Raw genomic sequence first — 22093 nt, forward strand, 5'->3', positions numbered from 1 at the left:
GTGCTAGGTATGACTCCAATTATTGTAGATTTTCCCCCATGATTCTCATTGACTTCAATTTTGCTAAGGCTCCTTGTTATCACTCAGTCAAATACTCCCTTGATGTCAAGGCAGTCAGTCTCACTTTACACCTTGAGGTCAGCTCTTTTCTCCATGTTTGGAACAAAGCTAGAATGAGGTCCCTGGTTATAGATGTTTCAATAAGATTAGGGAGGGTGGTAAAAGAGGTGGGGGCGTGGCATTGTTAATTATAGATAGTATAACAGCTGCAGAAAGGCAGTTCGAGGAGTATCACCCTAATGAGGTAGTATGGGTTGAAGTCAGAAATAGGAAAGGAGCAGTCACCTTGTTAGGAGTTTTCTATAGGCCCCCCAATAGTAGCAGAGATGTGGAGGAACAGATTGGGAAACAGATTTTGGAAAGGTGCAGAAGTCACAGGGTAGTAGTCATGGGTGACTTTAACTTCCCAAATATTGAGTGGAAACTCTTTAGATCAAATAGTTTGGATGGGGTGGTGTTTGTGCAGTGTGTCCAGGAAGCTTTTCTAACACAGTATGTAGATTGTCCGACCAGAGGAGGGGCAATATTGGATTTAGTACTTGGTAATGAACCAGGGCAAGTGATAGATTTGTTAGTGGGGGAGCATTTTGGAGATAGTGACCACAATTCTGTGACTTTCACTTTAGTAATGGAGAGGGATAGGTGCGTGCAACAGGGCAAGGTTTACAATTGGGGGAAGGGTAAATACGATGTTGTCAGACAAGAATTGACGTGCATAAGTTGGGAACATAGGCTGTCAGGGAAGGACACAAGTGAAATGTGGAACTTGTTCAAGGAACAGGTACTACGTGTCCTTGATATGTATGTCCCTGTCAGGCAGGGAAGAGATGGTCGAGTGAGGGAACCATGGTTGACAAGAGAGGTTGAATGTCTTGTTAAGAGGAAAAAGGAGACTTATGTAAGGCTGAGGAAACAAGGTTCAGACAGGGCATTGGAGGGATACAAGATAGCCAGGAGGGAACTGAAGAAAGGGATTAGGAGAGCTAAGAGAGGGCATGAACAATCTTTGGCAGGTAGGATCAAGGAAACCCCAAGGCCTTTTACACATATGTGAGAAATATGAGAATGACTAGAGCGAGGGTAGGTCCGATCAAGGACAGTAGCGGGAGATTGTGTATTGAGTCTGAAGAGATAGGAGAGGTCTTGAGCGAGTACTTTTCTTCTGTATTTACAAATGAGAGGGGCGATATTGTTGGAGAGGACAGTGTGAAACAGACTGGTAAGCTCGAGGAAATACTTGTTAGGAAGGAAGATGTGTTGGGCATTTTGAAAAACTTGAGGATAGACAAGTCCTCCGGGCCTGACGGGATATATCCAAGGATTCTATGGGAAGCAAGAGATGAAATTGCAGAGCCGTTGGCAATGATCTTTTCGTCCTCACTGTCAACAGGGGTGGTACCAGGGGATTGGAGAGTGGCGAATGTCGTGCCCCTGTTCAAAAAAGGGACTAGGGATAACCCTGGGAATTACAGGCCAGTTAGTCTTACTTCGGTGGTAGGCAAGGTAATGGAAAGGGTACTGAAGGATAGGATTTCTGAGCATCTGGAAAGATACTGCTTGATTAGGGATAGTCAGCACGGATTTGTGAGGAGTAGGTCTTGCCTTACAAATCTTATTGAATTCTTTGAGGAGGTGACCAAGCATGTGGATGAAGGTAAAGCAGTGGATGTAGTGTACATGGATTTTAGTAAGGCATTTGATAAGGTTCCCCATGGTAGGCTTCTGCAGAAAGTAAGGAGGCATGGAATAGTGGGAAATTTGGCCAGTTGGATAACGAACTGGCTAACCGATAGAAGTCAGAGAGTGGCGGTGGATGGCAAATATTCAGCCTGGATCCCAGTTACCAGTGGCGTACCGCAGGGATCAGTTCTGGGTCCTCTGCTGTTTGTGATTTTCATTAATGACTTGGATGAGGGAGTTGAAGGGTGGGTCAGTAAATTTGCAGACGATACGAAGATTGGTGGAGTTGTGGATAGTAAGGAGGGCTGTTGTCGGCTGCAAAGAGACATAGATAGGATGCAGAGCTGGGCTGAGAAGTGGCAGATGGAGTTTAACCCTGAAAAGTGTGAGGTTGTCCATTTTGGAAGGACAAATATGAATGCGGAATACAGGGTTAACGGTAGAGTTCTTGGCAATGTGGAGGAGCAGAGAGATCTTGGGGTCTATGTTCATACATCTTTGAAAGTTGCCACTCAAGTGGATAGAGCTGTGAAGAAGGCCTATGGTGTGCTCGCGTTCATTAACAGAGGGATTGAATTTAAGAGCCGTGAGGTGATGATGCAGCTGTACAAAACTTTGGTAAGGCCACATTTGGAGTACTGTGTACAGTTCTGGTCACCTCATTTTAGGAAGGATGTGGAAGCTTTGGAAAAGGTGCAAAGAAGATTTACCAGGATGTTACCTGGAATGGAGAGTAGGTCTTACGAGGAAAGGTTGAGGGTGCTAGGCCTTTTCTCATTAGAACGGAGAAGGATGAGGGGCGACTTGATAGAGGTTTATAAGATGATCAGGGGAATAGATAGAGTAGACAGTCAGAGACTTTTTCCCCGGGTGGAACAAACCATTACAAGGGGACATAAATTTAAGGTGAAAGGTGGAAGATATAGGAGGGATATCAGAGGTAGGTTCTTTACCCAGAGAGTAGTGGGGGCATGGAATGCACTGCCTGTGGAAGTAGTTGAGTCGGAAACATTAGGGACCTTCAAGCAGCTATTGGATAGGTACATGGATTACGGTAAAATGATATAGTGTAGATTTATTTGTTCTTAAGGGCAGCACGGTAGCATTGTGGATAGCACAATTGCTTCACAGCTCCAGGGTCCCAGGTTCGATTCGGCTTGGGTCACTGTCTGTGCGGAGTCTGCACGTCCTCCCCGTGTCTGCGTGGGTTTCCTCCGGGTGCTCCGGTTTCCTCCCACGGTCCAAAGATGTGCAGGGTAGGTGGATTGGCCATGATAAATTGCCCTTAGTGTCCAAAATTGCCCTTGGTGTTGGGTGGAGGTGTTGAGTTTGGGTGGGGTGCTCTTTCCAAGAGCCGGTGCAGACTCGGGGCCGAATGGCCTCCTTCTGCACTGTAAATTCAATGATAATCTTTGATTAATCTAGGACAAAGGTTCGGCACAACATCGTGGGCCGAAGGGCCTGTTCTGTGCTGTATTTTCTATGTTCTATGAGGTCAGGAGCTGACCAGTCCTGGAAGAAGCCAAAGTGAAGATCAGTGCTCAGGTTATTGCTGTTTATTTGACAGCACTTGCAATCATACCTTCCGTTACTTTGATGATTGAAAGTAGACCAAAGGGGTGGTAATTGTCCAGAATGGATTTGTCCTGCTTTTTGCGGACTGGACATATCTGGATAGCATTCCACATTATTGGACAAAGTTAATGTTGTAGCTATACTGGAACTGCTTGGCTAGATATGCGTCTAGTTTTGGAGTCAGGGCCCATAGCCATTGCAGTATCTGGTGCCTTCAGCCATTTCTTGCTGTCATTTGGAGTGAATCTAATTGACTGAGGACTGGCAGCTATGATGCTGGGGACCTCCGGAGGAGGCCGGGATGGATCATCCACCTTGCACTTTTGGATGAAGATTGTTGAGAATGCCTCAGCCTTGTCTTTTGCACTGATGAGCTGGGCTCACCCCATCATTGAGGCTGGGGATATTTGTGGAGCCCCCTCCTCCAGTTAATTGTTCACCACCATTCACAGCTGGATGTGACAGGACTGCCAGAACTTGAAGAACGATTAGAAGATGAATGCCACTGTACACATGGTGCATATAATGTCCAAGAATTACAGCACAATTGGGGAAGAAAAGTAACATTATACTTCAATCACAGGTTCTTACAAAAGAACCTTCAGAAAAAGAAGTGATTGTTGTTGCCTGCAGCATGAAGATATGAAAGACACATCATCCATAGTGACTGGCTTGTGTTTTAACACCCCACTTCACATCTTTTAAAAAAAAATTATTGTCACAAGTAGGCTTACATTAACACTGCAATGAAGTTACTGTGAAAAGCCCCTAATCACCACATTCCGGCACCTGTTCGGGTACACAGGAGAATTCAGGATGTCCAATTCACCTAGCAGCACGTCTTTCGGGACTAGTGGGAGGAAACCGCAGCACCCGGAGGAAACCCACGCAGACACTGGGAGAACGTGCAGACTCCACGCAGACAGTGACCCAGCCGGGAATCGAACCTGGGACCCTGGTGCGGTGAAGCCACCGTGCTACCCGCTGCGATACCGTGCTATCCTGAAACAGCAGGTGTGGGGAGAGGATTGGGATGCCTAGGAAACTGAACATATTCCAACAGCTTCATCGTGATAGAGCAATGTTGGCTGTAAAGCTGAAAAGTCTGTGACTAACGATATAAACTGTGCTGTACCCAGTGAAAATATTTTGCATTTGTAAGAAACATAAAGGCCGGGCTACCGCTGCCAGAGAGAACGGAGAGGTTGGTGCTACAGCGGGAACTGAGAATACTGCCGGATGTGAATGTACCCCTGTGGAACTGGCAATATTCATTGGAATAAGTAGTCAGTTAATTTTTGAAGTGGATTTGGTGATGTATAGGGGTAAAGTAGTACTGTACCAGAGTATTAACCAAAAGTTAAAACACATTTTCAACATGGTCACATGATCAACTTGTACTATAATGATTGTGTTGGTTAATCTCATTAGGGTATCAAGGACCTCCAGGAGATTCAGGACGCCCAGGACCAATAGGATTACCCGGTATCCAAGGAAAACCAGGATCTGTGGGACCTCCTGGCCCGCAAGGTTCCAAAGGTAAATTGAGATATAGCATGACCACCTGTTAGTGCCTTTTTCAATAATGACTGTTTGAGAGGTTGGAGCAGGTAAGAATACAGATGTATATTACCACTATAAAGAGTGTATAACAAACTGAAGAGTTTTCCTGGATAAGTTTCCATAACAATCATAAAATGGAGCCGACTTCATAAAAGCAGAACCACACAAAATATGCAACTTCTGTTTTACTGACTGTTCCGGGCAGCACAGTAGCATAGTGGTTAGCAGAATGGCTTCACAGCGCCAGGGTCCCAGGTTCGATTCCCGGCTTGGGTCACTGGCTGTGCGGAGTCTGCACATTCTCCCTGTGTCTGCATGGGTTTCCTCCGGGTGCTCCGGTTTCCTCCCACAGTCCAAAGATGTACAGGGGTAGGTGGATTGGCCATGATAAATTGCCCATAGTGTCCAACAAAAAAATAGGTAAGGTGGGGTTGCGGGGATAGGGTGGAAGTATGGGGATAGGGTGGAGGTGTGGGCTTAGGTAGAGTGCTCTTTCCAAGGGCTGGTGCAGACTCGATGGGCCGGATGGCCTCCTTCTGCATTATAAATTCTGTGTTCTGTGTTCTCTTGGTTGGAGTCCCATTTATTTATGTCTCGAAGAGACTGAACTACATAGAATCAATGGTACTAAGTCCAGCCTCATGCTTCTTGCCACTCAGTTTGAAGGTGAGATTTATGGGCCTGAAACTAAAGACATAAACTTACACGATACAGGTTATTAAAAGGAATGGAGACAGAGTTGGCTAAAGTGGAATGGGAAAATAGGTTAAAAGATAAGATGGAAGAGAAGAAATGGCAGACATTTAAGGAGTTATTTAGAACCATCAATAAAGATATATTCCATTGAGAATGAAGGGCTCTACAAGAAGGATGCATAATCAATGACAAAATAAGGAAGTTAAAGATGGTATCAATCTAAAAGAAAGGATGCATAATGCTGGAAAGATGAGTGGTTTTCCAGAAGATTGGGAAAGCTTTAGAAACTAGGAAAGGATAGCTAAAAAAATAAGAAAGGAGACATTAGACTGTGGTAAGAAATAACAAAAACGTCTGCAAATGTATAAAAAGGAAAACAATGACTAAAATAAGCATTGGTCCCATAGAGGGTGAGACCAGGGAATTAATAATGGGAAACTGGGAAATGGCAATGTCTTTGAACATGTATTGTTCCACAGTAGAAGACACAAAAAAGCATCCCAGGAATAGTAAAAAAAACAAGAGGCAAAAAGAATCGCTATCACTAGCGAATGAGTACTGGGGAAACTAATGGGGGTTAAAGCATAACAAGTCCCCTGGACCTGATGGTCTGCATCCTAAGATCTTAAAAGGCTGCGATATAGTGGGTGCATTGGTTGCAATCTCCCAAAATGGTCCAGATTCTGGAAAGATCACAATGGATTGAAAATCTGCAAATGTAACACCTCATTCAAGAAAGGAGGGAGGCAGAAAGCAGGAAGCTATCGGTCAGTTAGCCTAACATCTTTCTGGGAACATGCTAACATCTATTATTAAGAAGGCAATAATAAGTTGTTTAGAAGATCATAATACTGTCAAGCAGTGTTACCATGGTTTTGTGACAGGGAAATTGCATTTGAGAAATCTATTAATAGTTATTTGATAGTCCAGAATTTGTGTACAGCAGAGAAAAGACATTTTGACAAAGCTTTTTGTCTTGCACTCATCAGGACAATCACAAGAATAACAATGTCGGGCAAAACAACAACTTTAGGCTGTATGAGAAGAGAGCGCTGGTTGGTTGGCAAATGGACTCAGACTGGTAGAGGTATTACCATGAAGAATTCACCAGTTAATGGTGACTGACAGTTAACTGCCAAGCATTGCTTGAAAATATAAGTCAGGCAGCTTGACTCGCATTGGTCAAGGCATTGTCCAAGGGAATGGACCAGTGAATTATTATTATTTATCTTGTTAACCTGAAATAGATGCAATGTATGTACATGCTCTTTCTGTCTGGGGGCGTCATTCTCCGACCCCCTGCCGGGTCGGAGAATGGCCGTTGGCCGCCGTGAATCCCGCCCCCGCCGAAGTCTCCGGTACCGGAGATTGGGCGGGGGCGGGAATCGGGCCGCGCCGGTTGGCGGGACCCCCCGCTGGATTCTCCGGCCCGAATGGGCCGAAGTCCCGCCCAGGAATTGCCTGTCCCGCCGGCGTAAATCAAACCTGGTATTTACCGGCGGGACCAGGCGGCATGGGCGGGTTCCGGGGTCCTGGGGGGGGGGGGGGCACGGGGCGATCTGACCCCGGGGGGTGCCCCCACGGTGGCCTGGCCCGCGATCGGGGCCCACCGATCCGCGGGCGGGCCTGTGCCGTGGGGGCACTCCTTCCCTTCCGCCTCCGCTACAGCCTCCAGCATGGCGGAGGCGGAAGAGACTCCCCCCACTGCGCATGCGCGGGAAACTGACAGCGGCCGCTGACGCTCCCGCGCATGCGCCGCATTTCCGCGCCAGCTGGCGGGGCAACAAACGCCATTTCCACCAGCTGGCGGGGCGGAAATCCCTCCGGCGTCGGCCTAGCCCCTCAATGTTGGGGCTAGGCCGCCAAAGATGCGGAGCATTCCGCACCTTTGGGCCGGCGCGATGCCCGTCTGATTGGCGCCGTCTTTGGCGCCAGTCGGCGGACATCCCGCCGTTGGGGGAGAATTTCGCCCAGGGTCTTATTTATTAATGAATGTAGCTTCCAGTACATGCAAATGGGCCACACTGAGTCCAACGGACAATTTAGCAAATGTTGTCCAATCATGGAATCACATCTAATGTTGGACACTTTGTTATTACTCACTTATCACACAAACGAGTAATGTAGTATATGGATTTGATGCCAGTATGTTGCTAGGTATGTAGACTGTACATCCATAGACTGCTGGATTGTATCAAACAGCATATCCCTTCCACTGTTCGCAATGAGCAAGGTACAGACCACACACAACCAGCCCGTGCTTGCAAAACTCAAAACACAATGTCCAATATTAAATATGATCCTACAATTGGACAGCATTTGTCAAATAATCCTCAGTGTGTGAAATATGACCCTGACAGTCCAAAGATGTGCAGGTTAGGGGATTGGCCACGATAAACTGCCCTTAGTGTCCAAAAAAGGTGAGATGGGGTTACTGGGTTACAGGGAAAGGGTGGCGGTGTGGGCTTAAGTAGAGTGCTCTTTCCAAGAGATGATGCAGACTCGATGGGCCAAATGGCCTCCTTCTATACTGCAAATTCTATGATTCTATGACATCTAATTTAAGAATGTCAGTCAAATTCACAGTGTGACATTTTTGTGTGTTCTGGAGGCTATATATATATTAATACACTGTTCTTTGCAGACATAAGGAACATGTACACACATTGCACCTGTTTCAGCTTAATGAAGTAAGTGAAAGCCATTCATTGGTTCATTCACCAGGGCAATGCCTTAACCAATCAGAGCCAAGTTGCCTGGTTTAAATGTTAAAACAATGCTTGGCAGTTAACTGTCAGTCACCATTAACTTGTACTTTTTCCTTGGCAAACCCGCCACCAATCAGAGTCTACTTGCCAACCAATCAGCACTTTTTTAAATGTATTAATGTTCTTTGAGGGTGTTACAAGCAGATGGATAACAGGGTACCAGCAGATGTAGCGTATTAGGCATTCAATAAGTTGCCACATAAAAGGTTACTGCTCAAGCGCTTATGGAGATGGAAGTGATATCTTAGCATGGATAGAGCATTGGCTAACTAACAGGAAACAGAGTAGGGATACATGGGTAACTTTTAGGTTAGCAAACTAATTAGTGGTGTGTTACAGGAATCAGTGCTAGAATCTCAACTATTGACAATTTACAATGACTTGGATGAAGGGACCGAGTGTATTGTAGCCAAATTTGTTGTTGATATAAAGTCAGGTAGGAAAACAATTTGTGCGAAAAACACAAAGAGTCTACAAAAGAGATAGAAAAAGAAGAGAGACCCCTGAATGGAAGCTAAAGAGCAGTCCAGACATAGACAGTGAAAACAAAATCACTGCTTTAACACTCACCTGTGCAATACACCTGCTGGCTCAGGCACAGAAAGCACCACCTGTTAATTCCTGGAAAGAGAAGGCCACTAGATCTTTGATATGTTAGCCATTCATTCATCTCTGTGGAATTGCTTTCCCTGGGCTTTGATTGACAGCTTCCACCCAAACCCAGCTGCCTGCATTGTTTTATTCATCTCCCTTTACATTTGAGTCAGCTGTGAAATAACAGAAAGCTCTTAAGTCTCTTTGGTGTGGTCAAGGAGCTGTCAATCATACCTTGATATTTATAAACATTGCGATTAGTTTCACAGCTGACTACTTCAAGGCCATTCAAGCATGATGAGGCATGCCAGCAATTGCAAGGCCGATTGGAGGAGTGCCAAAGCCTGAAGTCGCAAGAGATTGTGCTGACATTGCGTGGCATCCAGGTCAACACTGCAAAGGTGGCGACTGCTGTGGAAAGCCTGGGGCAGGACTTCCAAGCCATGAGTGGCAGAGTCCAAGGCATGGCTCAGCCTCTGAGCTCTGAGTACCATGGCTGAGGGCCTCATGAGCATGGTCCAGACAGAGGGCTCCAAAGCTTGGTTGAGACACAGAGATCCATTGCTGAGAGCTTCCACACCAGGGTTCAGAACATGGCGGGCCTCCAGGACCGGTAGCACCAGGTGACGCAGAGGCCTCTGGAGCTCACTGCAGCTGTCCCTCCATCCGGTGGAATAACCCAAAGGCACACAAGCACCCCGATGGAGGAGGAATAGCTGGAGCCCATTCCAGGGTCTTACGCCATGGATACTAGCGGTTTCCACCCTTCCCTGACACCGGTGCATCTCAGGGCAGCGAGAGAACAGGGCAGCACAGTGACAACAGTAACACCCGAAAGTTGGCCAGGTCCATTCAGGTCCAGGCCCTCCAGAGAATGCCCGCCAAGGGCATCTCAGGCTAAAGGGTCCAAAGATGCACAGGTTATGTGGGGTTATGGGGTTACTGGGAATAGGGCGGTGGTGAGGATGCTGGAAAACACTCATCAGGTCTGCCAGCACCTATCAGGGTTAACGCTGAAAACTGTGTTTTCTCTCCTCATAGATGCTGACAGACTGCTGAGTTTTTCCAGCTTCCTCTGTTCTCGTATTCTTAGACCTATCTTGGCTGCTGCCTTAAAAAGAGACAATTACCATTTGGAGTTTGCACATTCTCCCCGTGTCTGTGTGGACCTCACCCCCACAACCCAAAAATGTGCAGGATGGGTGGATCGGTCACGCTATTTTGCCCCTTAATGGGAATTTTAATAAAAAAGAGACAATTAAGTTACTGGAAACAATCTTCCCTTTATTCTAGGTCAACCTGGATCACCTGGTTTACATGGACTAAATGGATTGCAAGGACAAAAAGGAACTCTTGGATCTCCAGGTAAAAGCTGCAAAATTATTTTCTATAATTTTAAACACCGTTTAATTGTTCAACCATTCTATTCAACGACCAAATTCCTTCAACCAGATACCAGTAACACCCAAGCACATTGGGCGGGGTTCCCCGTTGGCCGGCTCCGAAATCGGGAAACGCAATTGGGTGGAGAATAGCCTCTGATGCTAAAATCACAGCAGGTGCAGGTTTGACGCCAAATTGCGATTCTCTGGCACCCCCAAAAATGGTGTAAATGTGACGTGCGGCGCGCGGCGTTGAAACGGTTTTTGCATATCATTAGTGGGCCCGACCGCGATTCTCCGCTTCCTATGGGCTGAGTTCCCGATGGCGCGGTCCACGTGTGCTCTCAAGAATAGTCAACCTGGTGTGCTGGCTGCTGAGAGAGAGAGGAGTGACCGCGTGCTGCTATCCCGGACACTGGCCGTGCTGGCTGGGATGGGGTGGGGCCCTGCCGGTGCCGAGGGAAGGGGGGGACAGGCCAGGCGGCCGGGGTAAACCCCCAATGAGATAGGAGCGGTTCTCAGGACTGACCGCCATAACGGCACCCATCTTGCTGCGCACCCACTGACCACCCACCTCGGCCCCTGGTTCTACACAGTGACACCGGCCGTTTGAGTGCACCCCTCTTCCCCCCCAACCACACCGCCCCGCCCCAAACTCCCCACCCAACCGGCGGCCACCCACCAGAGGACCACCCAGTGGAACCTGGTTTGGCCCAGGAGTGTGCACCATGCTAACATGTTTCATCCCCTGCAGACAATATTTTGGAGTTCGACCAGCAATGGTGGCTGCCCTGGGGGACGGCACGGCTCTGCGGGATGCCCTGCGGCCATATGAGCTGCAGCCGCTCGAAGAGGAGGTGGAAGTTGCAGCAGCGGAGCGGGCAGCAGAGGGGCAGCAGAGGGGCAGGTGGCAGCCGCCCAGGCGAGAGGGCTGGCGTGTCAACAGGCTGCGGAGGAGGTGCCAAGGAGGCACCGCATGAGGCCTCGTGTGTACCGTCACTACCTGATATTCAAGGACCTGCCGGACTGGGCATGACGTCAAAGACTCCGGTTGAGCAGAGAGACATTGCGACGTATCTGCCATATGATTGTACACCTGGCACCGCAGGGGTATGGGGGAGGACACCCGCTCCCGGTGACTGTCAAGGTGACAGTCACCCTGAACCTTTATGCCATGTGATTCTTCCAGGCACCGAGTGAGGACCTGTCCAGGATCACACAGATCTCAGTGCACAGGTGCATCCACGCCGTCACGGAGGCCCAAATGCCCAGGTGGATCAATAGATCCATTTCGATGTGGACCGAGCCCACCAGGATGCCCGAGCAGCAGGGTTCGTCGCCATTGCCGGGATGCCCCAGGTCCAGGGGGCAATCAACGGGATGCATGTTGTCCTACGGCCACCTGCGGTTAACAGGCCGCTCTACACAAACCGAAAGGTGTACCACTCAACATTCAGCTGCTCTGTGACCATCAGCTGCGCATCGTACACCTCTGCACCTGACTCGCGAGCAGTGTGCACGATGCTTTCATCCTAGCGATTCCTGACACGTGCGAGAACCCTCCCCTCCCCTCGGCTGAGGAGTTGGCTCCTGGGCGACGGGTTACCCTTCGCGGCCGTGACTGATAACACCTATCCGGAGGCCACTGACCGACGCAGAGACCCGCTACAACGATGCCCATACAGCGACCAGGAGTGTGAAAAAGCAGTGCTTCGGCCTCCTGAAGATGCTGTTCAGGTGCCTGGACCATTCTGCAGGGGCCCTGCAGAATGACACTCGGAGAGACGCTCGTATTCTGGCGGCCTGCAGCGTCCTCCACAACATCGCGCAGCAGAGTGGCGATGTGCTGGAGGAGGAGCATGAGGAGGAAGGGCAGGCCTCGCGCCTCGAGGAGGATGCGGGGGAGGGGGAGCATGGGCAGGACTTGGGTCATGGGAGGCCGCACGACATGTGCGCCAGGGCCAAAGCACACGGGACGCTGTGGTCGCCTCCAGGCTCATCGACTAGGAGGGTGAAAGGGGGGGGCTGGCCAGGGATACGGACACTGCGTCTCAACACCAAACCCCCTCACGTCCCACCCCTCCAAACCCCCCGCTTGCACCCCCTCCGTTATACATACCTGCAGCGATACGAGCTGGGGGCCCTTGGTTGGCAGTAACAACGGGTCTGGTCCATGGGATGGAGGATGATGATAACCCGCTTTGCGATAAGCTCTGGTGCTCCGTATCGTATGACAACATCTGACCCCTGCCCACGGTTGCACCGTCCACCTGGGTGATCTCTGCATGCGGGCTGGCCATTCCATTGCAAGGTCGCTCCGAATCCCTGGGGTGGCAGTGGTGGTGGAGAGGGGGGGGGGGGTGAGCACAGTCCACCCAAAGGGTCTGCATCAGTCGTCCGTCCCCCCGGCCAGCCCAGACCAGCCCACCATCACACCCATCAGACAGGAACCGAGGCCGGTTGTAAAGGTGGTAACAAATGTTTATTGTGCACAAATATTTACAGAACTGTGCCCCAACCCCAATGACTTCAAGGTGCCCTGCACCTGTGCCAACTTAACCGGTGTCTAACTTTCTGGCCCTACGGGCCCTAAAGATACACCCAGACAATACAGCAGGAGTGGAGGCTGCCTGTTGAGACTCTTGCCCTGCGGTGAGGGTCCCTGTTGGCGCGCATCTTCTGGGGCAACCCAGCCTGGATGGGCCCGCCCGCTGCTCATGTTTCCCAGGGGCTGTTTGGCACAGGGCTAAATCGCTGGCTTTGAAAGCAGACCAAGGCAGGCCAGCAGCACGGTTCAATTCCCGTACCAGCCTCCCCGAACAGGCGCCGGAATGTGGCGACTAGGGGCTGTACACAGTAACTTCATTTCATTTCAGGTGGTGTGGTGCCCCCGTTTTCTGCCCGCTGCCCACCAGATGCGCCAGGGACAGGAAGGGGGGTGGGTGTCCGAGGTGCTGCGGTGTTCCGGCAGCTCCCCTGCAAGAGTCACCGGCACGGGCCCCATCACCTCCTCCTCACTTGGGGTGCCCGATGGCTCCCGGGCTACTCCATGGGACGGGCTGCGAGTGGAAGAGGGAGGGAGAGTTGGTGGTTGAGGGTGAGGGTGTAGGGTGAGGATGGTGGAGGGCGAGGGTGGTGTGGGGGTGAGGGAAGGGTCTTGACACGCATGGCATGGGGAACAGAAACTCAGCAGGGTCTCACTTCCTGGTCTGTGGAACCACTCCACCCCAGAGACCTCCTTTTCCTCCGGACCGCCGGCCACGTTCAGGGCCCTCTGCTCAGCCAAGGTGAGGGACCACAGGCCTGGTGGCCCCCCTCCAATCTTAACATGGAATCATAGAATTTACAGTGCAAAACAGGCCATTCGGCCCATTGAGTCTGCACCAGCCCCTGGAATTAGCACCCCATTTAAGCCCACACTCGTAACCCCACTTAACCTTTTTTGGACACTAAGGGCAGTTTAGCATGGCCAATCCACCTAACCTGCACATCTTTGGACTGTGGGAGGAAACCAGAGCTCCTGGAGGAAACCCTCTGCTCCTGCTCCCGGCGGTTGTGCGCACGGCCTTCTCCAGGGGAGGGGGAGGGGAACACATACAGCAACACAGTTAGACGGTCCGCTGCATGCAGCCCAGGGGGTGGGTAGCTGGTCGCCTCAGTGGCCAAGGCACCCGGCATGTGGGTGCCCGCATGTGGGGCAGGGTGGGGTTTTGCTGGGTTACAGGTGTGTGTGTGGGGGGGGGGTTATTGCCATGGGCATGGTGCTGCCAACTCACCCTGGCCGCCCTGAGGAGGTCATGCAGTTTTTTCCTGCACTGGATGCCAGTCCGTTTGACGCTGCCCACGGCGCTGACTTCCTGTGCCACCTGCGGCTAGACACTGCGGGCAGCGGCGACTGGCGGCCTTCCTCCCGGGCCGTGGTATAGGATCATCTGTCTCTCCTCCATCGCGTCCAGGAGGGTCTCCAGCTCGGCGGTTCTGAATCGTGGCGCTGCTCTCCTTCCAGCCATCTTGTTGACTGGGATGGTGTGTGTGGGGGGGTGGATCATTTATGTGCGGCTGCGGCTTGTCAGCCTCCTGAGTATCAATCGTGGATCCGGCCAATCCGGCAACGTTTTCAGTAGAATTGATTGTGTTCCACGTGGCGTCCACGTGCTCTCCCAGTAGCGGTATCGGAATCGGGGCAGGTGTGGCGCCGGTTTTTCTGTCATGAAAGTCCACACTTTCATGGTGTCAACATTTAGGGCGGGAGTCTCCGTCACCCGACGCCGAAATCGTATCCGGCGATCGGGCGGAAAATCCCCCATTATTGCACTGAAATGCTTTTTCTGATACAAATCATATCCCTCGGAAATAGATACTGAGCACAGCGACAGATCACTCTAACACCATTTTGTGAACACAGATACCAAATACATTCAAACTGTGTGGGGAGGCGGGGGCGGGGGGCGGGGGGGGGGGGGGGGGGGCACCCACAGGCATCAGACGGGGGGGGGGGGGGGGGAGGGCACCCACAGGCTTCAGATGTTGTGGGGCAGCGTCCAATTTCTATAATATCATGTTCACTTTGTTTGCTATGTTTTTTCATTGCTGCTGTCATTAGAGCATTAATTACCTCGAGGTTATAACTTCAGTTTTATCCTGTGATGTGTCCCATTATTATTAACATTTCTGTAATTGAAAAGGACTGAGTGAACCTGGATCTATGGGATCACCAGGATCACCTGGATCAAAAGGTGTAAAGGGTGACCCAGGACATTCAGGAAGCCCAGGTCGATGCCCAACGGGTCGAATAGGAGATCGAGGACCAGAAGGTAGGAAAGTACGTTACCTGAAGGGATCATGTTTTTCATTTGCATAACACCACCTGTGGACAGATAGAACCAGAGTCTGCTACCTGCAATCCCAACCACTGGGGCTGGATTCTCCATTTGGGAGACTAAGTCCACACGCCGGCATGAAAACTGGCGCAAAAGGGCCGCCGATTCCCTGCTCCGGGGCGGGGTGCTAGCAGCCAGGCAGCGTGGAGCTCCCAGCTCTGGCTGCCGATACGGCATGGAGAATTGCCGGGTTCCGTGGCCGTACTTCATGGTCGACGCAGCCCGTGGACCCGGACCGCAAAAATATTCCCCCCCTTTGGCTGGCTTGCGTGCCCTGGACCCCCCCCCCTCCCCCCACCCACCCCCCACAGTGCCTCCAGCCCCGAACAATACCCCTCCCTGCCCGCGGATCGGCCCTCCCCCGACTATGGTGGTGCTGGACTGTGTCTCATGCCATCGGGAACTTGGCCGGTCGGAAATGGCGTGCGGGGTACTCCTTTCAGGGGCGGAGCATCGCAAAGGCGCCGCCGCTTCCGATTCTATCGTCATCGGGGATTCTCCGCCCTGTCACCTGTAGCTCAATCAATCACTCACAAGACGAGATGAGAAGGAGTCAAACGATGGCTTTATTACACAGACTTGTTCCCCAGCAGCACAGTTACAGAATGCGGCTGCTGGGAGAACCCGGGCTCTTATACTCCGCCTTACTGGGTGGAGCAAGCAGGCGGCTGATCCAATCGGGACCCAGCGTCTATCCACCAATAGCCTCTCGGCATCATAGGGTACCGTAATACCCCTAATACATACCACCACATCGCCGAACGCAATTTCGATGCCAGGGATCGGAGAATCCAGTGCCTGGTTTTCTGCTTTGGCATGTCCTCCACAGGTAGTGTGCCATGGATTCACTGTCATTGAGGATTTGTTACCATTTTGAAGTAATACCACCTGAACAAATTTTTTCTAGAAATGCTCCGTTACTGAAATAAACAACACGTGTCCAAGGTGTGCCTCCCTTACTTTTCGCAGCAATACTTGAGCAAATAATTGTACATTTTGAAGTTTGTACTTCCTGAAAATGTTTGGTTTGTTCGTCCTTTTGTGTTTTTTCTGTTTTCCATCATTTTGCCAAACGCTTACTACATTGGAAGCTTTGCTTTTAAAATCATGTGCATGATAAGCCAAACATTTAATCTACAGAGACCTAAAAGGATTGTAGCGTCTCCTGGCCTGCCCATTGAAATGTACCCCTATGCCAGGGAATGGAGGGCATGCTTAACCTACTAGCAACTGAGAACTGCATTGACTGGCACAGGGGCACATCTCAAAAAGGAAGGTTGTGCTAATTGGGAGGCCTTGCTTTGCTGAGCTTCTTAAACCATTTGTGCAATTAAGAAAAACCTTTGCACATTAGAGAGGTATTTGGATAGCTGTTTGTGTTGGACAAAGTATCCAAGCACAAAGCAATCTTTTATAAAGTGATTAACATTATTTATGAATATCTGTCATTGATTGGGGGCTCAGATACGTGACAAGGTCTAATACTGGGCAGAATTTTATGTTACCCCACTGGCGGGTGCAGGGGTGGGGTTGTATGGCCCAGAAGATTCCTCGGGTGGCTCCTGCCCGCCCTAACCTCTCCGCAATTTTATGGTGGGATGGGTGAATCCGAGGTCGGCCTACCGGTCCTTGAGCCAATTGAGACCCTTAAGTAGCTAAATAATGACCACTGCAGGAATGTTTCCCACCCAGCCTGGCAGGAGGGGTTCACAGGCCGGTGGAGGGAAGTCTGAAAAGTGACCCTGCTCGGCGGGAAGGGGATTGGTGGGGGGGAACCTCCTTTTGACATTGGACGCTGCCCCACAACGTCTGAAACCTGTGGGTGGTCTCTCCCCCCCCCCCCCCCCCCCCACACACAAACCTTGGGCTCACGACCAACATTCCCTCCACTCTCTGTCCACCCCTCAGGCCTCACCTCCCCACCTGAGACCCCATGGTCATGGCCATCTTTGACTTAGACCGTCGGGATTGCTTACAGTTCCGGTACTATCTACTGCAACGTCTGGTGTTACGATTCCAGTTGATGTTACAACTGAACGGGGAGATCCCAGAATGGACCTCTGGCTACTTTTTTCATAAAAGATGGAGGAACAGAGTCACGGGAATGCCAATTAGCCTTTGACAGCAGAAAAAATGATTAAACGTTAAAAACGTTGATTATGACACAATAGTCCTTCACGCCCCTTTATCTTCACAAATGTACACAGGATACACAATTTATTTCACGTTCTCACTAGGCACACAGTGTCTGTAATCCAGCAGGGTAACTATGGTCAGATAACACCCTACTCTGAAACCCACTTAATCAATCTTCTGTGGATTTCTCCTCAAATTTCCCCAGATAATTGTCACACCAGTGTTTCTAAACTCGCTCACATAAAGACACATTTTAAAATCTTCTTTCAAACAATGCTTTACCTCAGCTGTTTTAACAAGGATCCGCCTCCCGGTTTTCCACCTCTCCTTTCAGGATTCCTTTATCTTGAAGTCTTTTAAAGTTTTTACACAAACCTCACCGGCCGTAGTAAAACATCACAAATCTTAGGATCATTTTATATATATTTGGCTTCTCACTTGCCAACTTCCTCTCTGCTACGTCTGTGACTTCAGTGAACAGTACCCTGTTCCAATTTCAATTTCCTCTGTTCCTTTAACTTCAGTGTTCCTGGAACCTTCTCTTCATTTCTCTAGTTTCCTTAACTAGCTGTTCTTTAGATTTTGGGTACTTGCTTTCTTGACGCTTACTCCATTTTGTGGCTTTTCTTACAAAGCTGTAAGAGACGTTCCCTCTCTTACTGCTAAGCTCCTTCTAAGCTGGCTTCCAGTTGAAAACTAAACTCAAACAGGGCTTTTCCCGAAAAGTGGTTCCTGGTTGCCAAACAACAACTCATTCTTTCCTCCAAGCTCACGTTAACTTTACACGTCGTAAACTCTCTCAGCACAAAGAAACACTGTTTGAACTGAAAACAAATACATGCAAACACTTTTGTCTGACATGAATATAACTAGAGTGTATCCTCTCCTACACTAAATCCACTTATATCTAATATTTAACAATACAAATAGAGATCACTTAAACATACCACAATTTCTTGACACTGGCACTGCTAGGATTAGAAAGCTGTTAGCCAATCAGATTAGCCGACAGCTCCTTGAGGTGAGAGGTACAAGTCCCCATCTCCATGCCAGCAAAGCTTGTTGAAGCGCTTGTTGGACAGTCAATATAGACGGTGATGCATTTGTCACTGGTGCTTCAGATGGTAGTTAAGGAAACCCTGCCATCCTAAAAATCTCGGCCATCTTTAATCTTTCATGGGATGTGGATGTCACTGTCAATGCCAGCATTTGTTGCCCATTCCTCATTGCCATTGAGCTAAGTGGCTTGCTCGGCCATTTGCGAGAGCATTAAGAGTCAAACACATTGAGTAAGCCTGGATTAAAAAGAACATTTTCCATTGATCAATTCTAACACTAACCATTGGGAAGATGACCCAATCTTACACTCTCCATTTGGATACTTGGTGACATGGCCGGATCCAATACTGCTTCATGTTGTTTTATCCAGTTATTGTTTTCATATATGTTGTCACATTTTGTATGTTTGTGTTGTAGGAAATGAGGAAACCTGTTGTCATGTTGTATTAATTCTTGTTTTGATTTGCATGTTTGCATTTGCCTTTGTCTAATACCATGACATGAATCTTTAATGCCTCCTGCTGTTTGGTCGTGGCCTTTATGAACTGAATCCAGGCCCTCCAGGTGAGCACCTCAATATGAAGACAACTTGAGTTTTAGTTTTTAAAGAAAATTCCTTTCCCCATATTATTAGTTCTTTGTGCTTGTAGCTTTATCACAGGAATGTGCAACGGGTTATGTACTGGTAATTCTAACTCTTCTCTTGATCCTGTGAACCAACGTTGTACACAGTATCCCTTGTATTGACAAGCGCTTTGCATAGAATTTCCTCTTCAGCGATATTGGAAAGTGGCAAATTTAGATGACATCTTTTTAAAATTAATTCCAATTTCTTATCTGCATCTGAAGTGCTGTAACCAACAAGGCTATAGACTAGGTGCTGGAAAATGGGATTAAAATTAGCGGCAAGTTTTTTTTCTCTTATTTTGGTTGGTGCAGACTGGCCTCTTTCTGCAAAGCACATTTTCTGTAGTTCTTCCCTCGTAACCCGTTCCCAAAATCTGTGCCGAACTGACATTGTTTAATTCATTGCACTAAGCTTGGACTTTGCTAAAGGTCGACGGAATTGTACAGAAAACTCCCCATTCATGGTGTCAGGCAGTAAGTTAATTCTGCACAAACTGTCATGTTCCAGGTGTGAAAGAGTGTTGGGGATTTAATGCAAGAGCTGCATATCATCCCCACCCCCCAGGCTACAACGGGCAAATGTTAAAGGAGGGAGCAGTCATTACTGAGCAACCAGGACATACACTTGTGCATTTTTCTATTGATCTGTTGTGCTCTATAGACCCAAGATAATACACAAGGCAGAAGTTCCCAATTGTATTCTGAGAACAGTCACTGACCTCATTTATCCATCTTATCAAGGCCAGGATGGGCTTAATCAATTCTATAGAATTAACTCACTTTTTTCAGACTCCGCCAGCATCTCTGGTACTGTCCCTATCTCGATGATCACAAAGTTTGGCTCACTAGCGCCACCGATCTCAGCACTATGGGAGCCTAGAAGGGTTTAAAAATCTGCTTCGGGCCCAATCTAATGCAGCCTGCGCCCACTGAGATCGCACGAAAGGTGATAGGTTAAGCGCCCATATGTGTGCCAGAAGCATGCAGAATGGACAGATTACGATGTCAGTCAAAATTCAACGCTGATTTGGCAACCCACCTGTCATTTTGGACCTTAGAGATGTAGGCTGGCTTTCAGAAATATAGGCTAGTTTAACTCAGGCACATCTTGGTGCCCTGCTGGGCTTGCAGTCACTCAGTAGCATGCTTAGCTCGGGTTGCATGCTGTAGTCAACAAGGTGAGCAGATGACATGTAATTTGCATGTTGCCTGCATCACCTTGATCGGGCATGGGGGTGATCAAATCACAATCCCAGTGCCCACAAACCATCGGGTCTCGCAGTGTTTCTGGCTTGTTCTCGTGCTTTCTCTGTTACTCTGATTTTCCGTCCCTTTCAGTAATGTACTTTTACTCATTTTACTAATGAGTGCACACAAGATTTGGTGCTGATACTTCATAGATTCCTGCATAGCTTATCAGAGCATTGTGCAAACTCCCCAAAGCTCTGAATAGCGGATCAGCATACCATTCAAATGTTTCCTGAATAACTTGATCAATGTAGTTAGCAAAATAGAGGACAGAAAACAATCCAGGCTTTGTCTGCACTTGAAACATGAGAAGAAGGAATGAGTGAGAAATATAATTCATCGAATAAGTATCGCCTCATGTAAAGGTTAGGACCACCAGCAATTTGGATAACTACAGCTCCTCTTTAAGCAGACAATATATTTCATCAAATACAATAGTTTCTAAAATGCTCTGTTGAACAGCAGAATGTATGACAATAATGTAACTGTTCATTAAACTATAATTTAATATTTTATAATATGTCCAATAAATTTGCATTGAAATTACAGGTCCACGTGGGCCAGCAGGACCTCCAGGTTTAAGAGGACCACCTTGCAATTTTAACTCAGTTGGACCACCGGGAGATCAAGGTCCACCAGGTTTTGATGGTCCACCAGGTATGAGACCTTTTACCAAGTCTGTATTCACAGAGAAGCCCAAGTTAAAGCATTTGTATTCATTTCACCAGGTTTTTGTGCGGGATTTGATTCCACCGTGAATCAAACAACTAAACGCCTCGAGAAGGATGGGGGCATTTTTAACGCAACCCGCCTGTCAGGAAAATGATGGATTTGGGTGTAATGCATGCTTTACATCTGGCCTGATTTTACTCTTAGCTCAAGCCAGTGGAGGATAATATTGGTCAGAGTGTAAAAGTTTAATTAGATCCTGTGGGTTTCCTGCATGATGAGTTTGGTTGCAACTGAGTTGTGTCGGTAGACTGAGTAGTCTATATTAATTACTCTTGTTACAAGGACATATAATTGTTTACTACGTCTTATGCTTCAGAATCGTAACTGGGAGCAGTTATTTTTCTGTGCGTCATCGTAGCTTTGACTAGAATTCTGGGCAGATTACCTTGATTATGTGTTGCTGCCCCAGTTCCCCCATTGCCTTATTGAAGAAATGTACTCTTCTCACCCAGAACTCCACACTCGGATCTTCATACAGACTATGTGGCCTGTAAATTCTTCAGGAGCAAAGATGAACACGATCTTGTAGGTCATGTAACTCCTTATTACGTGGTTCCTGAATCTTATTTCTTCTTATCCCTCCCCCTCCCATTACATTTGCAAATAAGGCAATCCCCATTCGGAATCTCCAACCTGGCAATTGGAACTTCTTATTAGGGGTGGGGGCAAAAATGACCCAGGGAGTCTCAAGGCCTCAAGATGCCGATGGCAGGGGCCAGCTTTCTAATTTTATAAACCTTTCTGTAACATACTTAATCACTATTCATAGTGACTTGATGACATCAAAGAGAACAGCAACAACTTGTGGGCAGCACGGTAGCATTGTGGATAGCACAATTGCTTCATAGCTCCAGGGTCCCAAGTTCGATTCCCGGCTTGGGTCACTGTCTGTGCGGAGTCTGCACATCCTCCCCGTGTGTGCGTGGGTTTCCTCCGGGTGCTCCGGTTTCCTCCCACAGTCCAAAGATGTGCAGGTTAGGTGGATTGGCCATGATAAATTGCCCTTAGTGTCCAAAATTGCCCTTAGTGTTGGGTGGGGTTACTGGGTTATGGGGATCGGGTGGAGGTGTTAACCTTGGGTAGGGTGCTCTTT

At 48.7% G+C, this 22093-nt stretch overlaps 1 protein-coding gene across 1 annotated transcript in view; it reads left to right on the plus strand.

Moving 5' to 3' along the window:
- The window catches only part of LOC140389020 (uncharacterized), a 278261-nt gene that overhangs the window by 210391 nt on the left and 45777 nt on the right, over positions 1-22093 (plus strand). The window contains exons 37-40 of the mRNA XM_072473187.1: positions 4747-4854; positions 10230-10301; positions 15004-15132; positions 20818-20925. Coding sequence (XP_072329288.1) covers positions 4747-4854; positions 10230-10301; positions 15004-15132; positions 20818-20925 — 417 coding nt within the window. The remainder of the gene's footprint in view (positions 1-4746; positions 4855-10229; positions 10302-15003; positions 15133-20817; positions 20926-22093) is intronic.

Source organism: Scyliorhinus torazame, chromosome 14, assembly GCF_047496885.1.
Source record: "Scyliorhinus torazame isolate Kashiwa2021f chromosome 14, sScyTor2.1, whole genome shotgun sequence".
Classification (NCBI taxonomy): Eukaryota; Metazoa; Chordata; class Chondrichthyes; order Carcharhiniformes; family Scyliorhinidae; genus Scyliorhinus; species Scyliorhinus torazame.